This window comes from Vanellus vanellus (genome assembly GCF_965231255.1).
Source record: "Vanellus vanellus genome assembly, chromosome: 12".
Classification (NCBI taxonomy): Eukaryota; Metazoa; Chordata; class Aves; order Charadriiformes; family Charadriidae; genus Vanellus; species Vanellus vanellus.
Window position 1 is genome coordinate 10,532,413 of NC_138917.1, and position 13,646 is coordinate 10,546,058.

General features: G+C 49.4%; 1 protein-coding gene across 1 annotated transcript in view; it reads left to right on the plus strand.

The window, feature by feature from the left end:
- ACSF3 (acyl-CoA synthetase family member 3) overlaps nt 1-13,646 on the plus strand; it is a 67,518-nt gene that overhangs the window by 19,046 nt on the left and 34,826 nt on the right. Inside the window, exon 6 of the mRNA XM_082489539.1 lies at nt 2,652-2,764. Within this exon, the coding sequence (XP_082345665.1) occupies nt 2,652-2,764 (113 nt within the window). The remainder of the gene's footprint in view (nt 1-2,651; nt 2,765-13,646) is intronic.

The following is a 13,646-nucleotide window of genomic DNA, read 5'->3' on the forward strand; positions in this document are numbered from 1 at the left end:
CGGGCATGTTGCCAGCATTTCTTAACATTCAGGAGCCTGCAAATTGGAGAGAGCTGGGAGGGAGCGAGAGGGGAAGGAGCAGGGATTTCTTCTCAGTTTCCCCTCAGGATTATGTCTGGGGACAAAAGGAAGCCAGTACTGAGTGTTGACCCCCTTCTGATCACCCCTGATTGCGGTCTCAGTGAAGCCAGGACCTCCGGTGCTGTTCTTTTCGGAAGGGGCTCAGCCTTCTACTGACCTGTTGGAGTCAGCACGGTGTTTATCTTGACACGGCAGATGGGCCTGAGAAGCTCTAGTCATTATTTTTGCACAAATTTTATTAATACTGTCAGGTTCATGTAGCTCTAATCAATGTTACGAGCATTTTCAGCCTTTACAGATGTTGATTTTCAAGTTTGTAATTTTTCCTAAATACCAGAAAGCCTTTTCCAGACCAAATATAAGGAAACGGCTCCCCACGAGGGACTTATTTTACATGTTGGTTTTACTTTAGCCAAGTAGGAAATAAGTTGTAATGGTGATCTGAAACACTGCATGGGAAACACATTGCCTTCTCTGCGTCTTCAGATTTGTTCAACAGCGCTGTGCTGATCTTTGGTATTTCATTCTCAAAAACCGAGACTACCATTTAGTCCTGCTGCCTGTGAATCAGTCAATTATATTTCTGAATTGAGGTCAGTAGCTTGCATACAGGGAGTAAGCGTCTTCCAGGAAGGCATCCATCTGACCTTGATTTGAAGGCTTCCAGAGATGGCAAATCTGTGAGAGCCCGTGGCAGTTCATTGCGCTGGTTACTGCTGCCTCTATGAGCTTTGCAAGAATGACTTTGCAGTGTCTGCCCGCTGTCCCTTGCCATGCCTCACAGGCAGGTTGGAGGCTGTTCACACAACGCATTTTTCACACTGGGGAAAATGTTGCCATAGAAGTCTAGAAGATGGCTTCAAGCAAGCTTGATGTGCAAACATTTGGTGTGTTTTCCATGACTTCTTACTTGCTTTTTGAGTCCTCCTGGAGTCTACCATGGCAGGTAACAGACTGTTAAAATACATAAATACCTCTACGTGGCATGTTTCAGGCACTTCTCCTGGTGTCTTGTCCTGGCACATGCTTCTTCCTCCATACTCTGCTGCGGTCCTCTGTCTCTGACTCCTGGCAGTGTCTGGCCATGAGGTGAGAGCAGCCCAAGCGATGCTCGTGGTAAGAGAAGGATCTGGCTGTGCGTGTTGGCTGACCTGAATGCCGAAGGCAATTTCAAGCTGAACAGACACACATCACAGAACTGCCATGTCGCTTTCTGTTTATTTCTTGCCAGATTTGCTAATTGTTCGGGTAGTTTCGCTGCAATAAAATCTCACTCCCTCGTAGCCCATCTGCTCTTAGCTGATCCTGCAGGGATGCCATAAATCTGGGCTACGACGACATATCAATTTCCATGGCAACTGACCAATGTAGCAAACAAAATCATGATGTCACAGATACCGGATCTCCAGGGCTTGAACAGGAGAATGAGACCAGGATAGGGAAAATGCCACCTGAAGCCAAACGCCTGAAATACAGATGACAAGAGGAAGACAGCACTGAGCTCCAGGTCCTGCACACCCTGCTCTGAGGACTAGCAGAGCTAGAAAGCATCACCAACTGGAGAGGCTCCAGGGAAAGAATTGATTATGTCTTAAAGAGTACACTTACTGCTTTAAGCTTTGACCTGTCCAGTCCTCCTGAGCCACAGGCTGCTCTGTGCTGACATCCCTCTCCCTGCTTGCAGGGGATGAAAGTCACGGGCTTCATCATGCAATGAGAGCCGTCCTGTGCCACTGAGATGCAGAGTGAAACCTGCTGAGCCAGCAGATGCCCATGACTCCTTGTTGCTGCTGAGCCTGAAGCCCCCTGTCAGACAGAGGTCGAAGGAACAAGGCTGCCCTTTTTTCTGTGCTTTCAGATGCCCACCAAGAAGAGCATGCACTAGACCAAGGGGTGGGAACGCTGCAGGCTGCAGGTTGGGGAGCTCTGCGTCGCAGGACCATCTTGGAGCTTAACGGCAGTTGTTTGTGACAGTGTCAGATTCCCTGGCTTTGAAAATTGAAACCTGTGGAAGAATGGTGTAGTTTTGATCTCTGCTTTTCTTCTATGATGTTTTATATACAGTGTATTGATGTCTCATAAAACTGAGATAATCCCTTGCAATTCTCACACTGTTAAGCCTTTGCCTTCTCTGTCAGGTCCAGGCTATAGAGAAGCAGTGAGCCACTGTAGTAATCATCATGCTCTTTCTTCTCATGTTTTTGTGTAGGTTTCATGGTACTTTTTTTTTTTTTTTAATAGACAGCTTCATTACTGAGCTACAAAGCTGTGCTGATGTCTTCAAAGACTGGCCAAGAGAGACTGTTCAGGGCTGGAGACACATTTGTTTTCCTAGGCATTTCCAACACTGCCTGCTCAGCGAACAACAGCGTATTGCACCACAGTGACATTTGCATGCAGACATACGATGTGATCGAAGCCTTCCTGAAGGGTAACCCCCTGCTAGGAAGTTCTTTAGTGCCAGCACAGTCTGCAGATGCCATTCATAGATGAGCAGCTGCTCTTTTGCATCCTTGATTTTGTTGTTTCCCAGAGGCTGTCCACTGTTTCAGTCTTGTTTTCCTTTGCAGGTTCTGTGGGCACCCCACTTCCAGGGGTGGAAGTACGCATTGCCACTGAGACCTTGAAAAATGGTGGTCGTTCCTACACCGTCCATGCTCAGGGAGATGAAGACAACACACAGGTAGTGCTCAGCCATGTGCCCTGCTGCTTCACTTTGTCTCATGAAAAGTTCTCTCCTCCCCAGCCCTTTGAAGCCCCGAGGGTTGATGCTTGCTCTGCTGTTATTCCCAGGAACTCACTGATGCTATTTAGAGTTTTCTCTTTCTTGTACTCGTTTATGGCTTACTATAGCCATGCTACTTTGTGGACCGCATAAGTGTTGCCCTTGCCTGCAAAGAAGAACAACATCTGAGAGAGAACACCTCTCTGTATGGAGGGTAGAAGGTGAAGGCTATAGTATAAGGGCTATGGGTTACGGTTTAAGAAGATGATACTATGTCTGCTGAGGCTGTTGATGGCTCAGAGGAAGGTGATGGGTCAAGCAGTGCCTGGCCTTTGAAATCCAGGTCAAAAAGTTGAAGTCTGCTGCCGAAGGTAAGAACAAGGCATTGACAGGAATTCAGATGGACCCTACTCTGGTCTAAAGAGTTACTAAATAGTCTGGAGGAGAGGATGAGTGCTGGAAAATCTAGAAATGGGGTCTGTGTTTATTTTGCTGTTTTGATCAGGGTTTTAGCAGTGAGAATTGGAAGGGCAGGACCGGGGGTCTTGGGGGTTACATTTGTTTCAAAACGGTGCAGGGGGCAACCCATTAGGTTTCCATGAAAGTCCAGCTCCATGCCGAGCTCCAAGTGCCAAGTGATATCTGAACCCACAGTTCTGGTATCTCAGAAGTCGGATATCCTTGATGGTGAAGTGGTTGGGCCTTCCTGGTGACCTGCTCCCTTGTTGGGGTGCTGTGTGTTCCCTGCTGCAGAAGCAGCCCCCCAGCCCAAGATGTCCTGCTGCCGCAGCCCCTTTCTCTCCCCACAGAAATGCCTGAACAGGGTCTGCATTCCTGCCACATCTCCTTTGCACCCTCATTGCGGGTGCAGGTCATGTCGCCTCCGACAGATCAATAGCCAGGTGATGTACAGGCTCAGCTGAGTAGATAGATGCTGTATGCGTGAGAGAAATTACGCCAGCAGTTGTGTGCGCAGTGTGGGTGGGAGACAGGCAGGCATGAGATTCAGCCTGAAATACATGGCTTCACTCGTTCCTCTGGGGAAATAGCTTCTCATCTAGCCACGTACATGCCAAGGGTTCGAAAGGAGCTTCCCGGTCTGTGGCAGGGTATACCAGAGACACTGCTGGTGTGAGTATTGGTGAAAGGCTCAAGAAAGCCTTTTTTTCCTCTAGATTATCTGTGCTGGCAGCTGGAGAAGCCAGTGGGACCACGGGCAAGCCCCACGTGTGGTTTGTGGTCAGGCGGCAGCAGGTTGTGTTCTACATTCTGATGCCATAATGGAGTGCTGGATCCCACCCCTGACATGCAAAACAAGCCCAGGGGAGAGCTCAGAGGGACCACTCTGGTCAGGGATTGTGGCTTTTCTTTAAAAAAAAAAAAAAAAAAAAAAAAAAAGGCTTGCTGCTCTTTACTCTGTGTCACTGCTGTGTGTGGCTGAGCAGTGGGCAAAGCAGGATACCTGGAGCGGCTGCTCCAGTGCAACACTCAACAGGTAGGAATCCATGTCCTGTTTTTATTACTCCACTGGATAGGTGTTATGTTTCTTGCTTTTGTCCCCTCGTTCTGGAGTTAGATCTTGGCCTTTTTTTTCCACTTCTGTGGAACTGAGACATGAAATATAATGTGTCCATTTTAATAATGATCCTATAATGCTTTTTTTACTCTAAAGGATCCCTAGGCGCTTTACAAATTAGGTCTTAGACACAAGAATCCCCAAAGTGCAGCTACTTCCAGGATGAAATGTGGATGTTCTTCTGAATTATGAGAGGAAAAAAATATGTAATGTTGTTTTTTCTGCTCAATAGTCCTTCCCCTTTCTTCTGGTTTTATTGAGTGGCTGGAGAAGAAAGGGAGCCCAGATGACTTGTGTCTGTTGCTGGAAGCCCACCATCCCCCAGGGCTTCAGAGAGCTGGGAGTCACACAACTCTTCTCTTTTCTCTGACTTCAGGCTGCTTGAGTTTATATTTGGGGCAGAGGCATTGCTCTTTTATCCCAGCTATTTCTCACATACACCCTTCAGCCCCCAGCACAGGTCCATACCGACGTCTGATGGTGCTCCCAGGAGCTCCCACCAGTGCTGATGTTGGCACCGCACCCCTTGCTGAAGGCTGGCTTTCCATCAGGCTCTCCCCTGTTTGTTTTGTTTTGGTTTTATTTTTTTAATGTTGTAGTGAAAAGACATCAACTGGGGAGAGAGTGGGAAGGTGGTAGGGTTTGCCTCTGGGTGTTGGCTGATGGGTTGGTCCCTCTCTGAAAGGTTATCCCCATCTCGCCCACCTAGCCCCTTGTCCCAGCTTAACTGGGAGTTTCTTCAGGCTGAAGGGAAAGAAATGGTCCCATCTGCTTTGGGCCACCTTAGGAGACAGTGGCTGGCTGAGTACCTCCAGGACATCCACAGCATTTCCAGGAACAGAGCAGAGCCGGCTACCTCTGTCCCTGGGACTGTCAGAAGGGCCATGGCGAGGTAGGAAAAGCAGTCCCCGCTCTCAGTGCGTCTTGGCATAGACACATGGAGATGACAGGAGTTTGGATTTTATATGGCCTGGGTATGGAGTGTGACTTTGCATTGCGTGGCCACGCTGGCGGGCAGGTGGCAGCCGTGGTGGCACACCTCTTCTCCCAGTGACAGTGTAATTTAACCGCTTCACACCTGCGGTTGCAGGCAGAAAGTCTCACCTGCTGCCTGTTCCTGCCTTGCCATGCTGCTGCTGGCACACTGTGTGCATCATGCTTGGTTAATAATTTATGTCAGAAGAGAGTACGTCAGTGGAATTTATTTAAAACAAGGAGGATCTGACAGTCCAAGTGCTTATCACGCTCCACCAGTCAAAGAAAGGCCTGGCTTTTTTTTAAAATCGACTCCGCCATAGCAGAGGGGATGTCCTGGGGATGAGAAGACCTGTTTGGTGTCACCCTCCCTGCCTATGCCACCAGACAACCTCGGTGTGGCCTTTTCCTTGCCTCTAATGAGAAGGGATAAACAAATACTTCCTCCTCTCTCTCGCAGGTGGGCTCCGAGGCTTACAGCATGTCTTTTGAGGGCTGGGAGGTCTGTGGTTTGGACCCAGCAAAGGCAAAGGGGTCCTGGTGGAAAGACAGTGGTGCTGGGACCGGTGACAGGAGGCACGCAGCCCTCCCAGTGCCTGCTCTGCCTGGGTTTGATATGAGCATCCGCAGTCCCATCCCTGCTCTGGGCATTTCTCTCTGGTTTGGCATTGATGCTATGAAAAACTACCAAATGTCACGTAATGGATTGCTGGAAATATAAACCTCCCGGCAACCGAGCCGGCACAGGGAGTGCCTGCCGTCTGCTTCGGTTTTAAGACTTTCAGGGCAGGGACCTCTCTCCGTACACAGAAAGCGCAGTGCACATCTGTGCCGCTGCACAGATAATAATGAAACTGCCAAACCAGAGCTGGTCCGGGCTGTGGCGGGGGCACGGGGCCGTGCTGGGGGACAGCCGTGCCCAGCAGCACAGAGGGCTAAGAGCAAGCATGGTGGGGCAGATTTGGTGGGATGCTGAGCACCCTGTTTGGAGTTGGGCTCCAAACCGTCTCTTCTCACCAGCTTCTTGGCTCCCACGAGCAGGTGATCTTTGTGCCGGGGGTTAGACGCATTGTCAGGGCAATCTGTGAGGCGTTCACACCTTGGCTCCGCTGTGCAGAAACCCTCCTGACTGTGAGCGGAAAGAGCGCCTGCCTTTGCCAAGGAAATTATTTGCTTAGCTGTACAGAACCTCGCAAGGTCACCGCCTTACCCGCTCGCATTGGGCTGAGGTTTCTGTCTTCTGCTCCTTCTTGACAACAGAAGATAACAGACTTTCTCTGAGCTGTTTCTTCCCCGCTAACACTGTCTCTCTCATTAGATGCTGGCAGATCGCGCCGTTTCCTTTCACGTTGTCACCCTTTGGACATGTTTGCATGTCCTGCCGCAGTGAGATGCAAACAGGAGCTTGGCGGCATCGAGGCGGTGGCAGAGGAAGGCGTGTGGGTGGTGGAAGCGGGGAGGTGGGGAGCGTTTCTGCTTTGCCATCCGGTAACTGCCTGAGCTTGCAGCAGGGGACTGCTGTAATTTGCAAAGTTGGTTTCTGGCACACCCTGAAGATCAATAATCTACTTAGCTGAAAGTTTGCTGGATCTCTGTTCTTCCCTTCATTTTCTCCCATGCTTTGATTAGAGTGCTGGATTCCTTTCATGCACGTGCTCCAGCCCTCCGATCTCCGTGCAGCTCTCGTGAGCCTTGTGCTCCGTTGCATCCAGTTTGCTCAGGTTTTCTAGCTGACCCTTGTGCTGATTCCTTGCTCATTGTTGCTGCACCTTGGGCTGTGAGCTGGTTTCCTGAGCTGACGTGGAGCCATGTGCGATCAGGCTGTTGGCTGTGCCCTGCCTGAAGCTGCACCATCACTGCCAACACCAAAACGAGGTGCTCCAGCCTGATGAGATCCCCTCGCTGCACGATCCGTTCCCAGCTGAGGATGCTTTCATAGAATCATTATGGCTGGAAAAGACTTTTAAGATCAAGTCCAACTGTTATCTAACGCTACCGGGCCCACTTCCAAACCATGTCCCTGAGCACCAAAACTTTGCAACATGGTGTGGGACAGGGCCACCTGTGGTGGAGCAGTGTGGGTGGAAGGTGACACTCCCCAGCAGAATCACAGTGGCTGCACCCTGACACAGTGTCCCCCACCTCCTCCCTGCGCAGGAGTGTGGTGGTGCAGAGCATGGTCCCCTGGAGAGATGTTGCCCATTGAGTGTTTGGAGAAGTGCTCCTCCTCCAATACATCCATGGGGAGCAGAGGTGTGGAAGTGGACATCAGGGGACAGCAGCAGCTTTACATGCTTTGAGCCATCCCAGCTATCGCTCCTCCAAAGTAGTTCCTAAACATTTAACCTGCCTTAAGCAGCTGCCTGTTGAGCTTGTCTGATCCTATAGGAACAGCCTGGGTGTTGGTGTAGGGGAAGCTGTCAGCGCTCCTCCTAACCCACGGCCCTGGATGGTTTTTCTCCTGGTCTTTTTTCCCCTTAACTTTTTGGCAGCCCGGGGATCTTGTTCTCCCCGCGTCTGGCTCCGGTGCACAGGAAAGGGTTACAGCTTTCCAGCGCCGAATGTTTCAGTTTGCTTTGTTCAGTGCGATGCATATTTCATACGCTTAGCTTCCCAGCTGGCAGAGGCCTGGAAACCCTGCGAGCTGTCGGGTATTGTCTCTCCCCTTCTTTATTTGTTTGTTTGTTGGTTGGTTGGTAGGTTTTTTTGGGTTTTCATTTTTGTTGGATTTTTGTGGGTGGTTTTTTTTTTTTTTTTTCCTTTTCCAAATTGCTCGCTCGCACGAAAGCCAAACCCCAGTCCCTGACAATAGGGGTCTATCAATAGATAAACGGTTTCACAGCTGTATCTAATGCAGTGCTCTAGCCAGGGCTTTTATGGCGAGTAATTTTCTCATGATGAGGCTGCGAAGGGAGCCGTGCGGGACGTATGGATTGCAGGAGCTGGCAGCAGGAGGACGCTGCAGCCATCGGCTTTTCTCCCCCCGAAAAGGTTGTAATTATCTTGTTGTTTATCCATATGCAAGCTGTCGTCCTGGACGGGAACCGGCTCGGCTGCAGCCATCCCTCCCGAAAGCCACCACCACCTCCTGGCCCCTCCTCCTCGTGCCCCCCGTGTCTCTGCCATCTGCTAGCAGCTTGCTGCTGGTTTCCAGCACCTCTGTGGGGCTGCGGGCACTGGGGGCAGCTGGCACCACCACCCTTTGTTAAGGGCAGAGGTCTTGGTTGTTGATGCTCCTGTGGAGGGGACTAGGAGTAGCTCCACCTCACGCATCTTCATCCCAGATCTCCGGAGAACTGGTGGGGAGGTGCTCAGTCACCACTGAGCTGCCAGGATTGTTTTGGAGGCTTCGTCCAAGGTCTAGGCACCCCCGTGGCTGCTGCCTGTGGGTGGTGTGCCATGGACTTTAGTACTTGGCACCTCTGTGGGCTGGGTCCCATGTGGAGGTGCTGTTGCATGTGCACCTCTTAGGTGGTGTCTCCTTATCTCATCCATTCAGGTAATTTGATATGGCTGGTGTGAATGTACGGCTCTTCTCCTGCATGTAGCTCCTGAGGTTAGAGGTAGGCATGTGCCAGCCATGACTGGCATTCCTGAAAATGGACTGGTACGGACATGCCTGTGGGGATGTGACCACCTGGCCCAGGCAGTCCTGTCTCTGGACTCGTTTGTTTCTTTCCTATCCTGGTCAGACCTCAGCCTAAACCAGTTAGTTCTTTGTCCTCAGTGCTCCTACACTTTCAGAACGTCCCTCCTCCCAACAGTACAAGTTTTCATCTGTTTTCTTGTCCCTACAGCATCTCATCTTTGTGTACTGGTACCTCCCACGAGCCTCTCGATGGTGAACCTTACCTCCACTATCCCAGTTCCATCTCCCATCAGCAGTTTGCCACTATATGGTTCTGAAGCCTCGTAGGATGCAAGTCGCTGATTCAGGGTTGAACTGTTACTTGGGACTTTGGGTGAAATTCAAGTTGAGCTATGGAGAGCCAAAGGCTGGCTGATGAGGCTGGCTGGCTACCGTAGGGTCTTGTGGGATGCTTTGAGCTTCGTCTCTTCCACCTCGCGAATCTTGGCCTCAACCCTGTGATCTCTGCCATCAGTAGCCATCTCCCGGGCAGGCAGCGTGGGGAATACATTGTTGAAGGCAGCCTGGATCAGATATGCTGCTTTTCTTCTATCTGGAACATCAGTCCTCAGGTTTTCTGGTATGATCTATCTTTGGTAAACTCACACAGCACTTTTTCTCATTTTCCATTTGCCTCCACTTCTTCCAAAAACTTCTTCCAAAGCCCTCGCAGCATTGGACTTTGCAGTTGTGTATAATCCAGTTACAATTTCTGTCTCACCATGTTCCTCTCATCTCCTCAGTAACCTGCTTTGTCTCCTGCCCAAGTAATTCAAGTTTCTCCATTTTGTTGCCCAGGCTGCTTTCATTACCGTACAAACACTTTAGCTGCTTCTCATCGATCGCTTGCAGTTCCTTAATCAACTCGGTCTGTAATTGCATTCTCATATGTACTTATATCTCCTTCCTTCGTTCTGTCTGTCTTCTGATTTTTATTTTTTTTTTTTTATTTTTGGCCATAGTTGTGTTTTATTTCTTCCTGGTAGTAAAAGTGGAGGCAGATATTATGTTAGCATCATGTCCCCTTGTTTCTTAGTTGAAAACTTTTTTCTCACAGGAGCAGCCTTTATTCCATAAAACTATTTCCTTGCACAATCAGATTGAATCCATCTGTCAAGAAGAACCTTCTTTCCACAAGTGTTTCCTTTGAGCTAACCATTGTCATAGCACCTCAGCCTTTGTCATAGCATCCTCAAAATCTCTATCAATCTCTTTATTATTGTTTTATGTTTTCATTCCTCCTTGTTAGGGGGAGGAGGACTTGGGATGAGTGTCCTTGGTCCCCTTCACCAGGCTGGCAGTCTTGGTTCTCCCAACATGAGGGACAAGCGGTGGAATCCTCTCTTGTCCCACAATGGCTGGTTTTGGTCTTCAGCCCTTTTCTGTATCCTTGTCTGTGCCAGGAGAGCTTGGAAGACTGGGGTGTTCATGTTTAGCGTTATGAGGCACGGGATGAAAGCAGGTCTCCTGCCAACACAGTCGCTAGTGCCTGTTTCTACTTGATTTTTACAACTTCGCACCTGAGTCCTTCTGAGCTGTGGGTTCAGCCTGCACACTTACAACCTACCTCCTCCCGTGATAGGCTTGTTGGATCTCCGTCGGGTTGTGGAGACTGTTGCTTCTGTAGGACACCTTGGAGATCTTTGCCAAAGAGCCCTGGTTGTGGTGGTGAAGGTGCAGAAGCAGAGACCAGAACAAAAAGGGACAGTCTCTGCCCCAGAGTGCTTCCAGCCAAGGGGAGGAGGCACCGGCTGCTGCAGCATGGTTTAGCACAAGGAAGCAATTAGAGGTTCTAGGGCAGTGCGATCGTCTGTAGTCACAGCACATCACAGCCTCCCTGACCTCGACTTTTAAGTGAGGCTTATGAAAAATGAACTGAAGGTGGGCTGCTAATTGAATCCTTGCCTGGTCCTCTGCCTGCCCCCGAGCACAAAATCGGAGCAGGCGTTGCGAGGGCACGTCAGGAGCCTTTCTCTAATGAAGAAAGCTGAGGGAGTGGGAAGATGTGCTGACATCTCTCCTCGTTTATTATCTTCTGAAGCCTGCAAACAAGAGGGATGAGAACAGCAGCGTGGAGAGCTGTTGGCGTTTCTGGAATAGTGTTACGCGTCTAATTTATGGTGTTAATATAGATCAAGAAGTTTTGGGTCCGTGGACCAACTGCGGGGAGGAGTGACCTTTCCCAAACTTTGGTTGTTTTCTGTGGTTCTTTTGGGATCATCTGGAGTTAATCAGTCTGGTAACTTTTAAAAATCAGTATTGCCTAAAAATATATACAGTCACTTTTGTTTTCAGTGGAACAACATTTGCTGTGAGTAGACGGTTGAGTTTTTTGAAAATAAGTTTCAGTGTTCCAGCTCCACTGTGTACCAGTGTTGCTTTTAAATTTATAACCCTCCAAAATGAAAAGTAAATTGATCGTGTTATTCCCAGCCCTTTTATAAAAGTTAACATTGCAAAAACAGATGTGAAATGTGGCCTTGTAGATTACAGTCTGGGCTTGGGGTTTTTTGGTTTAATTTTTTTTTCTTTCTCTGTGCCGTGTCCCCGAGGAGCAGAAATCTGCCTTTTTCCAGCAGGAGGAAAATTGTTCTGTGTCTAAATTGCCTCCTGCTTGCCTTCTGCAGGATGCTGCAGGACACAGAGCTCAGAGGAACGATAATGCTTTTACAAAAATACGCAACTTAGCGGGGAATTTTTAATTATGAATGTGCATGAGAGTTCAGATTGCCTGGGAATTTGGTAATGCTCTAGCAAACCTCACACCTCTAGGACATCCATTCAAATACGGCCCAGAGAGACAGTGATTAAAAGGCACTGTCAAGCGGATTATTGGTCTCCAGCTTCCTTTTAGGAGGCAGGTGAGCATGTCCTCATCTCTCTTGTCACCCACCACGCCAGGACTGGATTTAGCATGATCCCATGGTCTGGAAGAACAGGGTCTGAGCAGAGCCTGGAGCTCCTGTGCTTTCTCCAGGTCGGTGGGACCTGAGCTGTTGGATGCCATGTTGTGACAAGGCTTTGCTGTATCGCAACGCTCTCTGTGCCACTGAAATCTTGAAGGGGTGAGCGAGTGGTCTCATGAGGGGCAGGCAGCGTGTCTGGAAGTGGTGGTGGCAGGTAAGCCTCTGCAGCAGTGTGGTGGTGAGCGTGGCAGGGCATCCGTGCGCCGCAACTCAACCCGGGGATGCAGGGGGGGAAGGTGAGGCAGTTCTTCAGGCTTCGTTATGTTATTTTCCATGCTCTGCTATGGTTAAAAAAAAACAAACAAACAAAAAAACAAAACAAAAAGAGAAAACAAGACAAAGTTACTACTCTGTGAGAACTGCTAAAAGGGCTCCATCACTTCCATAAACCTCACACATATAAATTATTGTCTTCTATTAGCCACTTAAAAGGCTGGGTTGCTTAATTATTTTGATCACAGTAATCACTTATTTACAAGGTGGGGAAAAATGCCAAGCGCTTCCAAGCTGAGCAGCACAGTGGGGCTGTGGCAGAGGAGGCAGAGCTGCAGAAGCATTTTCTTCCTCCACACAAATGTAAATGCTTTTGCTTTTCTTGGTTGTATCGGTGACAGTGCCTATCCTGGGCTGTTCTCTCCTGCTCCGGCAGCGGTGGTGGTGAAGGAAGCTGGGCTGCTTGGAGCCCGGGGTCATGGGAGCTGCCGGAGTGGGGTTGGCTTTGGGGAACTGCTTCGTTGTGGAGCAAGGACTGCAAAGGAGTCAGAAAGCAGGCTGTGGCTGGGTAGGAGGGTGGAACAGGGAGTGGGGACCAAGGGACAGAAGTGTAAGTAGGGAAGAGTAGAAAGAAAATGATACGGGATCTTCAGGCCCTTGCACTGCCCTCCTCCCTGCTCCACTTCACCCCATCCTGGGAAACCGCTCATCTGCAAATGCACTGCCTTGCACTTCTGGGGCACAAGTGTTGCAAGGTCCCTTTTAAGGTCCCTCCTGAGGGAAGATGCTCTGATCTGCTGCCTTTGGTACTCACCCAGGGAAGAGGTTCAGATTATTATTTTTGGGGGGGCAGAGGGAAAGAGGGTTCTGGTAGAAGTTAAATGTGTCCCCTGAAACCTATTTTTTGCAACTTGAAGAAGGTGTTTGTTGTTTTTCCTAAAAGCTTGTCTGGTTTCCTCCCAATCCTATCAGCCCAATAACAAGTTATTACTTCCCCTTACAAGCCTCGCCTCCCAGCTTTCACTCTGTGTCTTCCACATGTTTATGCTTAGGAATCCGCTATGCCTCCTCTGCTTCCCAGCGAAAGACATGCCGCTCTGAGCCTACCTCCGTAAAAGCCCCTAATTCCATTAAAGTCCATTACAAGCTCCTCTCCCGCAGTTCCCGGAGGAGCGTGGGGCAGCGTATATCAGAGACCGCAAGAAAACAAATGGCCACTTTGAACAAATCCCAGGGCCGCTTGCCAAGCGGGGATTCCCAGCTATTTACAAACCGTCCTCGCTTCCTCCTAATAAAGAGGTAAAATGGAAGCAGGGAAAATATGCATTTTATAATCACCCAGATTTAGTCCTTCAAAGGATTTATTACAACCTTTTATTTTCATGCGTGGAAAATGTAATCTTATCTAGTATGCCGGCTGGCCCAGCTCAACTCACCGAATCGGTTTTACAGCAAAAAGCTATCAAACAGCAACCTTCAGGG